Source organism: Myripristis murdjan, chromosome 24 (genome assembly GCF_902150065.1).
Source record: "Myripristis murdjan chromosome 24, fMyrMur1.1, whole genome shotgun sequence".
In the NCBI taxonomy this organism is placed as follows: domain Eukaryota; kingdom Metazoa; phylum Chordata; class Actinopteri; order Holocentriformes; family Holocentridae; genus Myripristis; species Myripristis murdjan.
In genome coordinates this window covers 4,087,214-4,105,082 of record NC_044003.1, presented here as the reverse complement: position 1 = coordinate 4,105,082, position 17,869 = coordinate 4,087,214, and the positions used below count along the sequence as shown (strand labels likewise).

The 17,869-nt window shown below is 42.5% G+C and overlaps 1 protein-coding gene across 1 annotated transcript in view; it reads right to left on the bottom strand.

Annotated features, from left to right (window-relative positions):
• col12a1b (collagen, type XII, alpha 1b) overlaps positions 1 to 17,869 on the bottom strand; it is a 156,374-nt gene that overhangs the window by 103,789 nt on the left and 34,716 nt on the right. The window contains exons 14-21 of the mRNA XM_030047083.1: positions 16,485 to 16,754; positions 11,573 to 11,839; positions 10,711 to 10,903; positions 9,352 to 9,476; positions 6,316 to 6,465; positions 4,576 to 4,695; positions 2,472 to 2,636; positions 656 to 802 (exon numbers count right to left, since the gene is read on the bottom strand). Of these exons, the coding sequence (XP_029902943.1) occupies positions 656 to 802; positions 2,472 to 2,636; positions 4,576 to 4,695; positions 6,316 to 6,465; positions 9,352 to 9,476; positions 10,711 to 10,903; positions 11,573 to 11,839; positions 16,485 to 16,754 (1,437 nt within the window). The remainder of the gene's footprint in view (positions 1 to 655; positions 803 to 2,471; positions 2,637 to 4,575; positions 4,696 to 6,315; positions 6,466 to 9,351; positions 9,477 to 10,710; positions 10,904 to 11,572; positions 11,840 to 16,484; positions 16,755 to 17,869) is intronic.

Sequence of the window (17,869 nt, the reverse complement as noted above, 5' to 3'; positions counted from 1 at the left end):
AGCGGGTTTTGAGTTGCCATGGCAATTTGCATTCCTACACCTGTTTGTATATGAAGCCACTTAACCTACAGTTCAAATAAACTGCTTTGGAATATGTTTAAATTTAATTCCTTTTTGTAAAGTTTTTGGTCTTTTAATGAGAAGTTATGTGTGGTTTACTGCAGCCACATGTCATTTTGCACCGGTACCAGACCAGTTCTGGGTATCAGCTGAAAAATCAGTGCATCCCTGATTTCTCACTGTGAGAATCTGAGGATTTGGGAGCCTTTTGTCCGAACCCAACCCCAACTCCACACGCATTCTTTTTTTCTGTGTCCAAACACGACCCAAGCCCGAAGCAATTGCTCGTCCTCTATTGCTCGGTTACATATACCATCTGAAACAGCCTACGTGTTGCCTTCAGCATCATCACGTAAACTCCAGTGCTATACAGGAAGATGCCAAGAACAGACAGTAGGTCCATTGTTTTTCATTAAAATATCGCCGACATGACCAAACCCGAACATAACTTCTAAATTTTTGTCTGACCCCGGCCCAACCCATTGGGTCCCAACAGGCCTGGGTCAGGTATCCACAATCTGACATCTATACAGAGAAAAAAGTAGGCCACTGAGATGCACGGCTGTTGCCACACAGGATGCTTGGCCTGCAGTACCTGGGCCCTTAACACTGTTGCAGAGGTTGATGGTGAGGTCGTCGACGATGTCCAGGAGGAAGGTGAAGTCATTGACGTTGTACATGTGAATTTCGTCGGGGTCGGTGGCGATGGACCTCAGCTCGTTCTCATCAGCGTTCTTCACACCTGCGAGAAAGAACATACCATCAAATCCTAAGAACCAAACAAAGGTAACCTGTTTTATGTTGATGGCAAGGTCTATGGGAGTCACTGGCCTGGCTCCATCTAAATGAAAAAATAAACCTGACCGCAACTCCGAAGCTGTCTTAATCCTTTAAATTCTTCCATTTACATTTCAGGGGCCGGATTCTCCAAAGGTTCTTAAGATTAAATTTCTTCTTAAGTTCCACTTTTTTTCTTAAGTTTGGGTTTAAGAAGAATCTTAAGATATTTTCGAATTCACAAACAAAATATCTTAAGAATCCAAACAAAAGATCTTAAGAATGTTCTCAACTTTATTCTTAAGATTTTTCTTAAGAATAAATGGGATTCTTGAAAGAAATTATCTTACTATTTTTCTTAAATAGTATCGTAACTTTAAGACAGGTAAAGATCGTCTTAAGTAACTACATGCTGTGTGAAGGTAAGCTATTTTTCAAACATATTTGATTAATTTAGAGCCAAATTTGATTATATAACATAGATTAATGTAGTAGGCTAATACCTTAATAATTTTACAATGTATATGTTAACCTAGTGATAATCGTTATCTAAACTGTAATTCAGCGTAATATCTAAACCAGTATTTAGACACATATAGGGTATTGTTTCTGAGTCTATATGAGGACATTTTGTTTAGCCACCAATCACCACTCAAGTGTCAATTATATTTAGATTCTATTAACTAATAGGTTAGTAATATCGTCGCTGTCCAATACAAAGTATGTATCTCAATTTTTGAGAAAACACTTTTATAACATCAAATCAAAGTTGAGACTATAATGGATATTGTTTTGTTGTATTTTAGATGGAACTGCTGTGGGTTACAGCTAGAGGCTGTTTGTTTACATAAAGGTAGATAGTTGAGACGTTCGTAAGTGGAAAAAAGTAAGAAGTTCTTAAGATAATGTGCAGTTCTTAAGAAAATAATGGGGAATAGCACTTGAGAACATTCTTATGAACTTCTCATTTTTTCCTCTTACGAAACATCTTAAGATTATTAGTAAGAACTTTTTGGAGAATCTGGCCCCAGGGATTTAGCTGGTACTCTTACACTGTGACTCAGAATGAGTGCAACCGTAGAAAAACCTTCAAATATCAAATGAAAACAAGGCTTAAAGAGGTCTAGCACTCTGGCAGCAGATAAAACTGATGCCAAAGGCCCGATCTCCCAAAAGTTTGTGACATGGGGACAATGTCTCCATGTACAAAAAGTGAGAGAAATCTGTTCCCCAACAGGAAAGGACAAGACTACAAACAGGAAGAGGTCTGACACTGAAAAAGTGCTGTGGAAAACAAAACTGTGGAGGTCAGGGGGGCAAACAGGTGGAGAAATTTACCTTCAACTCGGGTAAGTTCCATTTCCAACTCATGACCTTAAGCTAACCTGAGCTAAACCAATTCAGTAGTCTAAACATGACCACAATGCGTGTTGCCTAAATGCAAAGCTAACCTAAAGTTTCTTACTGACCTAAACTTGACTTCTAACTAACCTTTACTACACTGACAGAACTGTGTTCAATTCATAGCAGAGGAACCAAGTCTTCAAAAGGAAAGGCAAAGGAACATTCTTCATGCCTACAACACATTCTGGTGCTCCTTTCACAAAGAGCTCAGGACTAGAGGAAACTCTCACCGATGGCGTAGAGCTCGATGCCCTGGTCTCTCAGCCTCTGGGAGCTGAAGACAATCTCGTCCTGGGACTTTCCATCGGTGATGAGGACACCGATTTTACGAGAGTCTGGACGCATTCCCACGTTGGCTTTGAAGTTGTTCTGGAGGATGTAGTTCAGAGCCATTCCTACATGACAAGGCAATAAGAAGGTATTACAAACCTTTCAAACAGTCTGAAGAAGTGCTTCGACAATAGGATTCACAGTGGAATGCCAAACCCAAAATGTGTAATAAATAAAAGTTCAGCGACCACAAAGTATACCTGAACAGAACTGAATTTATTTCCATAAACTGTTCCAGCAAAGACACTGACCTGCTTGATTCTAAATCATAAAATGGTATCATAAATTACAAATATAATGGCAATGGACAGCTTGTGAAATCGTGATCGGTAAGGTGTCTCATTTGTGAATACAAGAGGAGTAGAAACTTGAATATCATAATTAATTTTCCTACCCTGTGTGACATGTGTTATGACATTTCTGTACTGCGCTTAAGTGAATTTTGACACATCGTCCCATCTTTCACCCATTTGGAACGAAGCAGACTCAAAACAAACGGTAAAAACTGTTTCCATTCCTTTGAAGATTACTCATTTCCTATAGAGCTGAGCGTGTGGACGCTCAACGAGCTTGTCGGCCAAGAAAAATTGGCCACGGCTGATCTGTCATCAGCCGTCAACAACTAATCACATTTGAATACCTCCTAGTTTCCCCTCGGATTTGATTTAGCTTCATGAACAATATATCCATACCTGGCAGGGGCAAAATGGACAAGGAGTGGATTCCAGCCGTTCAAAGTTACTTTTATTTGAAAGACCACCAGAGTAAGTGTCTTGGGGAAGCAACAAAGTACAAATTATCTGTATTTATTATTCTGACAACTTTTTTTTCTTTTACTCCCTACATTTTAACACAAACATCTGCACCAGGCTCAAACCAGGCTCGTTTCTTTGGTTTTAAAGCATTCAGTGGGAATTATCGATTATTTTTAGTTGAAGCTGAAGCAGTACTTCTGCTTTTGCCAGAATCTGTGCTTGTACTGAAGAATGTGTGTACTTTTGTGTGTGTAAAAACAAAGCTTAGGGCAGTCTATAATGAAGGTTCACAAACATTTTAGGGGGTGGAGAGTGGGGACAATATTAACAAGTTGCTCAATATTCTTCATATCTGTACTCATTGACCCATCTATATTATATCAATCTATATTAATAGAATAGGCTCTGGTCGTGAGTAACAGCGGGGGTGGGGGCGCCCCCCTAATAGAATGATAGGGGAAAAACTGAATGTATTTTGCTTCCATCTCTCTGCCCTACTCCACTCTACTTCAACGTTGCTTAGCTCTACCGGACTGCCGCATCCACCTGTTGCACAAAACGCACACGGCATGCTGTTTTTAGACCTTCCCCACTCAGCTCTTATTGGCCAGCTGAGTTTGATAATGTCAGTCAAGATGGAAATTAAGCCCTGACAATATTTTTGACCGAATACCTTGATATTCATATTACGACGATACTGTGGGGATGACTGTTGGTGCTTTCACAAAATATTTACACAATAATAGTTAGGATAAATAATCTTAAGTAATACCTATATCATAATAAAGTGAGTTAAAGCAAATAATAGAACAGCTACAGAAGTCTGCTAAGTTCAGAAAATGACATCACTTTACAAGACAATCACCATGTTGTGATATCCAAAATCCAGATTATATCGAGTCTCATATCATAATGATATAATATCAGTATATTGCCCAGACCTAAATCAGGTTCAGCAGAAAGGATGAAAATAATCAGCTTAAATTATTGAAAAATACATTCAATCTAATACGGGTCATTTTTGACCCACTCATGGAGGAGTGTAGCTACCAGTCACTTATGCATCTAAGGGTTAACTAAATTACATTAATACTTAATTACTTGCAAGTTATCTATGTCAACTTATTATGAAAGGCAATAACAAGGCATCAAAAAATCCAGTCAGGCCTGTCACAGCATCAACAGCCACTCTGGACTGTGTGACCAGGTGTGACCAGGTGTGGATCGGGGTGAAGGCCGATCAGCTCACCTGTCATGGTGTTTCCTCCTTTGTACGGCAGGTTGGCGACGGCCTCCAGCAGGGAATCCCGAGTCGCATGGGCGTTGAGGTGCCACTCAGTTTTGGGGTCTCCGCTGTACTGAGCCAGGCCTGCAGAGAGCACGCAGCACTTACTCAGCATCTCCAGCCTTCCTCTTCACTCAAAACTACCATGACAATAATTAAATATTTATCCTGCACTTGAAGGAAAAGCCACATTAACAAGGAACCAGCAATTTAATGATGTTCATTCATCCAACAGCACCACTGGTCAAACAGTAGATGTAATAGGAATAGTACTAGTGTTGACAGCTGGAGAGTTCGTAGTAGTCGGTACTAGGGGTGTAACGGTTCACCTAATCCATGGTTCAGTTCAAACCTCGATTTTCAAAAACTACTAAAGAAACAATTTGAAAACTTCTAGAAAAATGTCTGGATTTTATTAACAAAATGTTGTATTCCAATAAAGAACATGAAAATTACTGTAACACTTTACTTACCGCTCTTCTCTGATACAGCTACCTGTAGTATTTCTGTTCACTTGTGTTACTTTCATACACACCGCGTGTCTGAAGAACGGTGTTTTTAATGACCCAGTTGTCAGTGATATAATGTCCAACCATGTGTAGTTAATGCAGTGAACTCTGCGCTGCTTCAGTCCTCTTGCAGTTTAGCCTTCACGTCTTCATAAAGTTTAGGCAACACATTTTGGCTGAAATGTGGTCGACTGGGCACGTCATGTCGTTGGTCCAGGACACTTATCAAATGTCTGAATTAAGCATTATCGTAATAATGTATGTAATAATGCAATTATACAACTATAACCAACAAAATGAAATGTATAATAACAAGTTTTTTGCCGGTATTCTCTCCGTTTCAGTGGAAATGCAGGAGATTTGATGTTAACTAGTCCTTGTCAGCCACCCAACTTGGGCTCATCGTGTTTTCTAGATATCGTGATTTCCCCAAACTGAATAAATACCGAATATAGCAACACAAAACTGCTTTGCTAACTCAATCATGTTGTAACTAGAATATCCGGTGTATCCGGTGTGTCACTCCAACTTAACATTAGCTCCTATTAATGAGGCTGAGCAGCAGAAGTTGAACTGTCTGCCCGGTGTTTGTCAGGTCGTCTTATAGACATCTGACGGCCCAAGACGGTGACCGGGCCGTACCGGCTTCATTTCCTGACCTCTCCTGCTGATCCAGCTCTTCACTCGTCTCTCTCGCGTATCTCTCCTTTTTCTGTTCTGTCTTGTCTTCCTCGTTCAGCCGTTTATCCAAACTTAGGTGGCCAAATAAATCAAACGGTCCGTTATGCAGGCGAACAAAGCTGACAGCAGCTTTTGATGCGGGGTTCAGGGAAACGTTTCTCGTTGCCATGGAAACTACACAGACTCGGGCAATAAGATGTAGGCGGAGTAATATTTTCAGTGATGAGGTGTGTAAGCATTATTACACCCGAGGGTGCGCTTGACTGTTATTATTGTCTCGACGGTGATGCGGCCGTTTGATAATGTCCATCCTCACTGATATTAACAGTGAAGCCAGAGTGAACCGAGGCTCGGGAAAACGGAATGAGTTTCTAAACCGAAATCCTTTGGACAGAGGTTTTCCGGTTCGGTACAAAACCGTTACACCCCTAGTCAGTACTATGGTATTAGCATGATTGTTAGTTACATAAACAGTAGCAGTAATAATATTAGTGGTATTATTTGGTAATATTACCGATCTGGACTCTGTCAGGGCTGATTTCGAAGACGCCGACCATGCGGCCGATAAAGGCCCGGATGGTTTTGAAGTTCAGACGGCCGATGCTCCACGAGCCGTCCACCAGCAGCACGATGTCGGCCCTGGCTGTGGTTTTACACTGGGGATCTGAAAGAGTCGAGGTGGGAGGGGGCAGTGAGTGAGAGGGAGGCCTGGTGCACCATGGACACCCGCACGAAATGAAGCACATTCAGTAATATATGAAGTTTTAAACAGGAGAGGAACGGAGGATTGTGTGCAGGAAGGAGTGAAACAGTGAAGTGTGAAAGGTGTAGAGGATTGTGGGATATGACACACAGGAGAAAATCATATCAGTGTCACAAAGGGCAAAGAAAATACATTTATACAACATCATCTTACACAACATTATATAATGCAAATAGTTTACACAGTTTTGCTTTCGCAACACATCGTATAACAGCAGGATTAACTGCCTTCTCCTCAGGGCTTTTTTTTTTTTCTTCTTCTTCTCTTCCAAGTCAAGTGCTTGCTGTGAATCCGCAGGCGAGGCAGCCCTGCGGTTGCTCCCCGGCTGTTTCTGAGGCCGACAACGAGGCCGTCCCCCTCGGATAGCAGGAGTTAGCCTCTCTGACATGGTGATATATGAGGCCTCTTCTCCAAAAGTTATTGCACATTCCTGCTGCACTCAAAACTTGCTACTCCGGACACCTGTAGGAGTGAAAATGGCTGCTTGTCCGCTTTGCAGGACGAGCAGGACGCACTCAGCGGACACCGACCAATAAAAAACTCGGCCCCTTGTGTCTGCAATTGGAAACAGGTTAGAAGACAACTGATTTACCCAGGTCTTTTTTCAGCGAGCTGCAGGAACAGATGCCTGACGAGCTAAGAGGAACTGCGGCTGAATCGGATCGTGGCCACAGTCTGTTTGAGTTATTCTACTGCCAGTAAACAACATACTCATCTGTCCCTCCGACTTTCATTAATAAAAACAGATGTCATAAACAGAGGCAGCTCTAAGAGGCATCTAATACACTGCAGACGACTGTGTTGGATCCCATGTATCTGAGTAAAAGCACAGGTCTTAGCGAATAAATATCAGCCCCGGTCTGCTGTATATTGACTGGCTATGCGTTACACATCACCGGTGTCCTGCAGAAACCCCGCAGTAATTGTGCCTTTTGTTGGTTTTGTGCTGAGGCCAACAGCTGACGTTGCCCTCCACTGACAATAAAAAAAAAAAAAAAAAAGAAAGAAAAAGTGATGTTTCATTCCGAAATGAGACAGCCACCATCTGCAAAAACCTGATGTTCGGTCTTGCAAAACGATTGCCGATGTCAAATCAAAGCACATCATGCGTGTTGTTATTAAGTTCAAAGCATGACTCATCACAAAGTAATGATATTAAAGATATAATGAAACACCTCACATGCTTTATGACCCTGAATGCACGCGAGTTAGTCGCCCTTATGGGTATTGCGTTTGTTGATAAGATGTCGTGACTTTTGATCTTTGATTTAAAACAACAAAGAGTGATTTTTGCAAATTACCGCCGTTTGCCTTTTGGAAATGTTTATGTCTTTGTGATTATAATACAAAGCACAGGTCAACTTTTATGCATTACTATGCAAAAAATGTTAACTTGTGTATCCATTTAAGACTCTACACCGACTTACAATCTTAAACCAAATGGGGAAAAACTGTGCTGATGCCACATTAACATTCATTAGTATCTAATCAAGTGACTATATTGTGTGACCAAGAAGGAACAAAGGTTTTACTGACTTATAAAAACCGCTGCGGTCCAACCAAAACCAGATATCTCCACTTTTCAGACACTAAGGAAAACAGTGTAGTCACTGGGTTAAAGACTGTATATTTTTCAGTTTATATAATTAAAGGTTTCATAACCCCAAGGAGTAAAACTCATGGAGGAACATATCACAAAATCAAGCTAAAACATGAACTTCACCAAAACTGGAGATACAAGGTTTTCCCCCCGACAGCGACGAAATGAAATAGATTTGCTGTGTGTGAAGAACAGTGGAAAGTTATGCCTTGCAGCAGCAGCAGCAGCGCCAGACCGAACGTAACTGTAAGATGGCTTTGGATAAAAGCCTCCAACCAATAGCACATGCTGGTTGAGGCTGCCAGCCGAGAGCGAGCTGCTGTGGCATTTAATATGTGAGGACCTCTAAGTGGAACCTCAGTGGAACATCCTGGCCTGTTTGCTGCTCGGTGGGCAGTCGGTCATCGTGTCTGCTCCCCATTACAGCAGGAATTTCTGCCCAGGGTCAGCAGCTCCTTGGGGTCTTATGAGAAGCATAACATTTTCCTAGCTGCATGCGTCCCGGCGGCACATCTATGGGTTGTTGTTAAAAAAAAAAAAAAAAAAAAAAAAGAAAATATTGGTAATTGCTAGCAGAGCACTTTTTTCCATTTTAGACGACATAAAAATGGGAAATATCTACTTTTGCATGACTAAAAACAAACATTTGGGCAGCAGATACAGAGTTCAGTTATTACCCACTGATTAGCTAATACAGATATATGTCTGTGGTGGCACAATTAGTGGTTGGCACACTGCGGGGTGACTGCTCACACACTGGCAAAAAGCTAGCACGTGAAGCGGTCGAGGAGACATTTCCGATTGGGTAATTTATAAAAGTTAGTGTCAACACTTTTCGCTCATGTCTGCTAAATGGCATGTCATTTTGCTCTAGATCACAGTCCAAATGTGATATGAGGGAGGTGAGGAAACTCGCGCCAAGCAGCTAAAAGTAATTTGTACTAATCATAATCACGTGCAATGCAGTTTGGTCTGCAGCTCCAATGCAACAGTGATATTGATTCCACTTGACAACAAATAATTCAATGTTCTGGTACTAATCGGGGTGGTATTTCATAGTCAGACCACTCCTCTGCTGTTCTCAGATGACTTGGATCAGGATGTGTCTGTGTGTCTGGTCTGCAGGCCTGCTTAGTGAGGCCGCTGGTGGAGTGCAGTGTGGTGCTGGTGGTGTCATCGGCTTTTACCCAAAGGATCGAGAGGTGGCGGTTCAGGAGCATCGGAGAGGGTTGTCGTCTGCTCTCCTGCCAGGGGCATACTCTGCCCTCCGTCAAACATCCCAAACACTGCCACCGAGTACTTAGTTCCTGCCCTGGGGGAAAGAGGAAGTTACAAAAATCAGTCTTTCCTGTTCCAGATTCAAAGGCTTTCATTATGTCTGCTCTTGCAAAATGATTGGTAGCAGGTCATTTACAGCTGCACTAGGCAAGAATTTTATGTACAAATAAAGCTGTCTCATGACCTACATCACAAAGTGAGGCCACAACAGAGAAGACTGACCCACCCCCAACTGTAGGTTTGATTTGTTTGAGCAAATGAAATTCTGGTGTGATGAGTGAACCTGAACCTGTTGCTTATATGGCAGTGAGTGAAAGCAACATGGAGAGAAAACTGGATTTAGAAACATTAGGGGCCCTGTCTTAAACCTGGTGCAAAGTATGACTCAAGTGTCTTTTCTAGTTTCCAAGTTTCTCAATTGTCGTTTCCTCATCCAGCGCCCCCTTGTGGAAACAGCAGAGTCTCTTGTGTCCATCTGAGCTCCATGGGCGTGTTGCTCTAAAATGAGCTGTGCTCAGCTGCAGTGTTGCTGTGTTGCTGTCTGGAGGCTGAAAGTGACTGAGCAACAAACAGCAGCTCTGAGGTCAGTGCTGCAGTAATGATAGTAATGGTGGCCTACATGGGGGGCGCCAGCAAGCGTCCACTCTGCTTGTTCCACACACAGGGATCCTGCTTCACCTCAGGGAGATCCGTTTCCACCATTATAACAGCAATCCACCAAGGTGTGACACACCTGGCTTTTAAAGGGGATGGGAGACGGCGCTCTGATTGGTTTACTGCATGTTATGCCCAAAACACAGCCAGGATTAATGAATAGAGTTTTTTGAACCAGGCGCCTGGCATAACAACCACTTTTTCTGCCATTAAAATAGCAAAACTGGACTTGGACACACCCTAAATGCAATTGCACTATGTTCTGCAGATCGTGTGCTTCGATCGTTGTAGTGTACTGACATCGCCATATGAGATTTCTAAGTATTGAGATTCAGACATTTCAAATAGTAACCTTTCTACCATTTTCAGCTGCCAAACTGGCAACTTTCCACAAGGAAATTTTGCATACTTTGCATACCTGCAGAATATCTAGTCTCTACTACAGTACAGTATACAGTAGAGATTAGATATTAGACATTGTGAAAACTAAATAATCAAGAATCATTGGGGCATCCTGGATAAGCTGCGGACCGTGTCACTGTGAAGGTCCCAAGCCACATACAAGCCCAGTCTCTCTCTGCTGTGAATGATGATAAAAACAAAAACAGCCTTACCTGAGCTCCTCTAGAACGACGGTGTGATCGTAAGGGCCGACCAGCAGTTCGCCCAGGTCGATGTCATTCCCACTGGGGTGGAAAGTGACTTTGTAGCCCTTAACGTCTCCAGGCGCCGGATCCCAGGAGACTCTGAAACTGGTCTTAGTGGGCTCTGAGGTCTTCAAGTTCCTGGGAGCCTTGTAGGGAGACACTGAAGTAGGAAAGACCAGAGCTACTTCAGAACAAACTCGTGCCGAATACGAGTCAACACACCTCCGACTGCGATTTCACTGAGATCAAGCACATACCACATTCAAGCCAAATTTCTCATTAGTCCATAATACAATTCCTTGAACTTGGTGTCATTCGTTAAAAAGCCCAGTGTCATGCCGTGTGTTAGTAAGACTAGCGTGTGACTGAGCATGTGTACAACTGTGTTTTTAGCGCCCTGGTGAAAAGACACCGCTTCCCCGCAGTGTAGTAGCAGCACCCTGAAGTGTGAGAAATATTCATCTTAACAAGTCATTTAACCTCAGGTTCAGTCTTAAAACCATATTTTTGGTAAAATGACTGAAAAAAAATCTGCCACTTAGGAAGCGCGGTTTCATTTGCTTCCAGTGCAACATGACCCGCCTCAAAGTCTTGAGACAAGTGATCTTAACAAAAAGCAGATGACTCCACTGGATAGGAGAAAATGCTGGAAACAGGCTGAATAGACAAAAAGTGAAACCATCTCAGTGGCTTTTTTTTCTTTGACTTTACCAAAAAGATAAGGAGTTCTTCCTGAACACAGGTTTAAGATCTTGTTGAAGATGGACATTTTTTTTTTTTTTTTTGCAGTTCACTGTTTCTCATAGGGTTGAATTATGGACCAACGTACGTGTCGTTCCTACTCCTTGCCTTGCTTTTCCTTCCCAGCGCTTGTAGATGGGGTGAACAGTGATGTTGTAGGTGGTCATGGGCTGCAGGCGCTTCATGATGGTGCTGGTGGATGTTGCTGGGATCTTGAGGGCCACTTCTTTCCCTCCACTGCTGGGAACGTACTTCAGACGGTAGTTGGTGACTCTGCCCGGTGCCGGCGTCCATGTCACTTTCATGGTCCGCTCCGTCTCATCAGATACCATCAGTGTTTTACCAGCGGCAGATGCTGCAAACAGAGAATATATATTAAAATTAAGGGAATTAACTTGTCCTTCGTTGCTTGTGGTAGCTGACATTTGTGCCCTTTTTCAAATCTTTAACTTAAACCACTGGAATGTCTTCATGTTTTTCATTTGGACAGTGTTTTATTCTTGCTTAGAATAACTTCTGGGACTCTTAGGACTCAGGAACATTTTCATGCATACTGATCAAAATGTTGCTTAACAAGAGGCTTTATGGGAGGTTTATGGGAGATTAGGATTTCAGAGCTCTTGGCCCATAAAACTGGCAAAACCTAAAATGTGCCAACACTGGCACCAAGTGCTACGCCCAAGTGCTTCCCTGAGGGAATGAGGAAATTATAGAATCAAAATTTCTCTGTCTAGAGTCAAAGGCTTCCATTCCAATATGAGACATCCAACTCTTGAATAAAATAGCACATGCTCTTTTTGAAATGATTAACAGTGGGTCAAATAAACCTGCATTAAGCAAGATTTTTTTATGTAAAAATCCAGCTGTCTAAATCACAAAGTGGAGCTGCAACAGAGAAGAGTCTTCCATCCCAACTGATTGAAACACCACAGATTGACTCTGACTGTGTAAATGTGTAAAATTGTGGTGCTGGGTACGGCCACCAGTGGGAAATCCTCACCAGCCACAGGAAGTGATGAAACTGAAACTGACGGCCAAAATTCAAACTGTCTCCTAAACTCTCCATTCAGAGACGTTCAGAATCTCAGAACTGTCCAAGTCCAGAAAACACATGCTTAGCTGTTCTGATTTGCTGCCAGTTCTCATATCAAGACTATAAACCAGTTTAAATGGTAGCAAAATGATGTTTTAAATCCAATAGATCCTGATGTGCAAAAACCCAGTTGCAAAAAGCAGCAACACACTGCAGTTAAAGATTGGTCAACTCTCCATTCTCTGTTTTACACTGAAAATCCATTACGTCAGTCCAGGTTCCTGTAGCCTAAACCACTTTGTGTACCTGCACATGTTTTTGTCGTTCATTTGTTTATCTGTCAGGTTTTTGCTGTGTGTGTACGCTCTTTCTCATGTTGGCTGTGGTAACCAGCAGTTTCACTCAATCCAAATCCAAAATTTCCCCCTGAGGACTATAAAGTAGACCTTGACCGTGACCTTTTTCAGCATCGTCCTGCTTCACAGTCTCAAGGCAGGGGAGAGAGGGGATGACATGCAGCAGAGGACCTGAGCCGGACTCGAACACCTGCCGCTGCAGTAAGGAACCAGCTTTGTGTGCGCGCTCTACCAGGTGGGCAACTGGGGTGCCCACTTTTTCGACTGTGAGACCTTAGCGAGGCCTGCCGTGCCATGAAGGCTTTTTCGGGGTTATCATTTCCAAAAGCTGCTGGAACTGAATTTTATCTCCGCTTGGGAGGTGGTGCTAAACCCCGAGTACCAGGAACCTTTAGGAGGAGCCTGGTGCTAAGAGCGGCTGGCCTCCACCAGAAGGAGGTGCAGCTGCATCCTACTCATCGAGAGAAAAATGCTCATGAGTAAAAAGTGCCAGGATTTGATAGTCAACACGCAGGATTTACCAAATAGATTAAACAGCCTGATGCACCACAATGGGTTTTGATTTGACTGACTTGTTTAACTCAGGCTTTAATTGTAGTTTTATGGTTTTTGGTGCATGCTGGGTTGTCAGAAATTAAGTATTTAAAAGTTTCAATGCATTTGGGAGAGCTGGGCATTGAGAGCAAGGCACACAGTGGGTGATAAAAAAATTAGTCCTATGTTATGAAAAGTTATGGGCCGCCTTTGTTGGTCAAAAAGAGCCATTAATGATGATATTTGATATTTTGTACCCCTCCATTTAAAAAAATGTTGTTGTCCCTTGTGGTTGTGCATTAGCAGGCTGCTTGAAATTATGGATTCATAAGAGCAAATATAATAAGACGCCCCAGGAAACAGCAGCAAGCAGCTAAATGCCAAATCTGTAATTGCAAATGAATGAGACATCTACCCTGAAGTGATCAACTTGGAGGAAATGCTAACCACATTTTCCCTTTCCCCTCAGAAACAACCACAGGCCCTATAATAGGAGTTTTACTTATTCCACTGTTTCTGCACGCAAGAAAAGAAAAAAAAAAAAAAAAAAAAAAAGAAAAGGGAGGCGCAGCAGCAATATACTGAAACAGTTAATGATCCCCAGAAAGTTCTTTCGGACTACTTGACTTCACTCGGGAGTATTTTTATTGGTGGAAAAACACATGGCATCCAACTCCTCAATGTGCTGATTGACCTAAGAACCCGTTACTGGGGATGCATCGGTTCTGCTCGGGTGGACGTAACAAGGTAAACCTGGGACCAAGAGAGGCCGAGGTCTCCCAGCATCCCAACCTTGTTTCCTGCTCATAACCTCCAACAAACTGGGTCTCAGTCCCACATCTCCACGTCTTCTGAATGCCTGATGCTGGACGTCCTGCCTGAGGAAGTTCTCAGCTGTGTGATTTGTCATGTGCGCACAGGGAACAAGGAATGTGTCGACGTTTTTAGAAAGTGTTCTCCTTCTGATGTCATGCATCAGCACGCCGCGTACAGCTGTGAGAGTATTCACCTCAGCCACAAATCACATCATCTCACAATGCATCTTAACGCATAACGCATCAAGACGCCACCGCCTTGCTTTTTCACTCCAGATCTCAGCTTGAAAAGAATCTTTAAATATGGATTTTTTATCAGCGCCAGGCAGCAACCTGGAGCAGATCATGGCTTTAGTCGTGTTTGTCTGCTTGTGTGTGTGTGTGTGTGTGTGTGTGTGTGTGTGATTCTGTCTGCAGGTAATCTTGCATACTAATAAGCCTATCAGCCCAATATTTTTTATGTCCATTTATGACTGTATGATCATGTCGTGGTTGTGGTGATTCACAACCTTTGAAAAACCTGTTTTATATTGCGATTGAGTGTGAACTCTCCTCAGCTGGTTTTTCGCCAAAGTCTGAGCACCAGAGAAGGGAGAATATGGAGGCACCACCTGCTGTAACTCCCCATCTCTGGTGCTCAGAGTTAAGAAAACACGGGTCATGGCCAGATACACACACACAGCGAGATAATGTTGGCATTTTCGCTTTGAAAGTGACATTTTACATCACTGATTGTTTGGCATTCCCTGTCCAGATTTGCACAGCAAGGTAAGACAACACACCTGGTGGAGATCTACACTCTACTGGCTGCACTCTTAAGGTTTTTTCCAAGAGACAGAAACCAGAAATCTAATCAGAAACCTATCATCTCCTCTCCAAACACTGAGAATATCCCACACTGGCAGCTGTCTAACTTTCTCTAAAGGTTAATGAGATGAGTGTGTGACCTGATCTCAGATTTGAATCGCTGGATTGGCTGGAATCATTTGGAAAAGGAAAGTGAAAGTGAAAGCTGCTCGTTGATCACCGGTGGAAGACTGCGGTTAAAGATTAACTAACCAAAACACAAACCTCTGTGAAACCTGACCCGTTGTGGTGGGGTTTTGTGGGAAAGTGAGTTATTCAGTCTCAGCTCCACTGGAGCAGCTGGACAACTACCAGCGTCCAGCTTCACAGATTTGAGTTTGGAGTTTATTTAGCCTTGAACTCAGCAGCTACAGAGTCTGAATGTGCTGAACTGTGCAGCAGGACTGAAAGATTTCCCTGAATGAATACAGGTTACATAAATAACTAAATGAAGGAAGAGATTTAGGGAGATTTAGCCTGGCGGCAGAGGCGATGTCCCTGGTTAGCACTTTAGTAACTGTCCATGCAAGTAGTTACAGGCTGCAAAATTTACTGTTGGCCATGTCACCAGACCTACGCAGAACGTCCCAAATTATTATTTACACCCAATTCCTCTTTTCATTGGATGGTTCATGGAAGTTGCATCTCAGTTGCAAAATGTAATCAATCCTGCCTTAAATTATCTCGGTTAGCCACTGTAGTTAACCTAACTCAAGATTCAAAGTACAAGATTTCTTTAACTGTCATTTCCTTGTGCACATACATGCACAAAAAAGAAAAGAAATATCGTTCCTCTCAGCCCGTAACAGTACCACAGAAAATACACAATCAAGAGTAGGTAGTAAAAGAAAAAATTTGGTAAAAAAATATGCTAAGCAGTAGCCTAAGCACAATATATTAAGTGCTATAAAAAGGTTCAGTTAGCAGCACAGTATCACAAAGTGCCATCCAGCCCCTGCAGACAGCCTGAGGCGCATGTGTACGTGCACTCAGCTTCGATGTTAACATTAATCAGACTAGCCTGGAGCTGTGTAGGCAGGCAGTTTAGCTAGGCCGGGGACCGTCCAGCATCATCAGTGTTACAGTTACAAATGAATGCAGAGAGACGGCTTTGCCATTTATATTTTTCTTAGTTTTTCCTTGTTTTGCATTCAAGTTTTCCACTTTGCTAACTTGTACTGTGGAAAACTGGCTCTCTGACTCCGTCCACTGAGGTTTAGACAACCAGAGACAAAATCCTGGAAGTCAGGCTCGATATTAGTCTTTCGCTACAGCAGACAACCATGGAAAAAACAAAAAAAATGAAGGCACTTTGTCTTTGTGCGTTCTGCATGCCCTCTGTAAACTGCACTTTAACTCAACCAGTGAGACATTTGCTTTAAGTGCAGCGAGTCTCTGCCTCAGACGGGGCCTTACCGTCGGTGATTTCCTGTCCGATGAGCGGGTCGCTGTCTCCGCGGCCGTAGGCAGCCACCACAGACACCTGGTACAGCGTCTCCGGGCTCAGGCCCTCCAGCACGGTGCTCGTCACCTCTCCGGGCACCATTTTCTCTCCGGTCTCCTCCGAGAACAGGGATTTCCAGCGGATGCGGTACATGTTTACATTCCCAGGTGCCGCTGTCCAAGACGCCACAAAGCTGGAGTCGGTCACGTCGCTGGTGACCAGGTCTCGTGGAGAACCCAGCTCTGAAATGACAAGGAACAGGTGGGACCGTCTGTTTGTGGTGAAGACAAGAATGAACATCAATATGTAAAGAAACATTTCCAGGATCTAAATATAAAACTATGCAGACCTACAAAGTGTACATAATGAGAGTAACATGGTACATAAATGAAAGTCATGAGTATTTGTAGTGTGAATCATATATTTTGTGCAGTGACACCTTTTATTGTTTGTGTACAATGTCCAGTATTTTTTAATGTAATTTTTAATTTGTGTATTTATGTATTTATTTTATTTTATTTTATTTATATAGCATATTTTACTGAATTATTAAATATCCGTTGATTGGACGTCTCACCACGGCTGTGAGCAGAACTGGAGAGGACTGAGGATACACACACATGCAAAACTCTCCAGAACTATCCAGGCGCCATGACCTTTTCTGTTTGTTTTTTTGTTTTGAGAATATTTACAAGGCAATTTTTTTTTTTAATTCATTTGACAGTTAGAGTCAGACGTCATAATATGTGTCAGGAAGTGGATCTGAACCCATCATGTCCACTGAGCCGCCGTCATTACACTGAAAACTCATCTGAGAGCCCAGCAGCTCCGGAAAAAACACAAGCTTGCACTGCTGAAGCCCACAGAGCGACGCCGGGGATTACAAACCAGGATTAGACCGATATATCAGGCTACTTATTAAATACCAGATATCATGCATCGTCATCCATCACTATTGGACTTACAAAAGCTCATTATCTGACCTTTATCCTATGATCTTCTATTCTTATTTACCATTATTTTAATCATGAACCTTACTAAATGTTTAATGCTAATCACAACAAACACAACTTCTTTTTCTAACATTAAAAGCCTAATGAGCTGATATTGTCCACTGACATACAAAAAAGAAAAAAAAAAAAAACACTCAAAGGAGGAAATGGAAAACTTGTCTGAATGTGACCTGTGCCTGTGCCTAATCCTAATCCTAATCTTAACCCTCAAACTAAAACTTCAAACCCTAAAACTGGGCCCCCCGCCTCGAGGAAATGAGTGAGCTCACTTTGCAAAAATGTCCTCAATCTAAAGCTCTAAAAAATCAAACTGGCACTCACAGGGATAGAAAAACAAGACACAC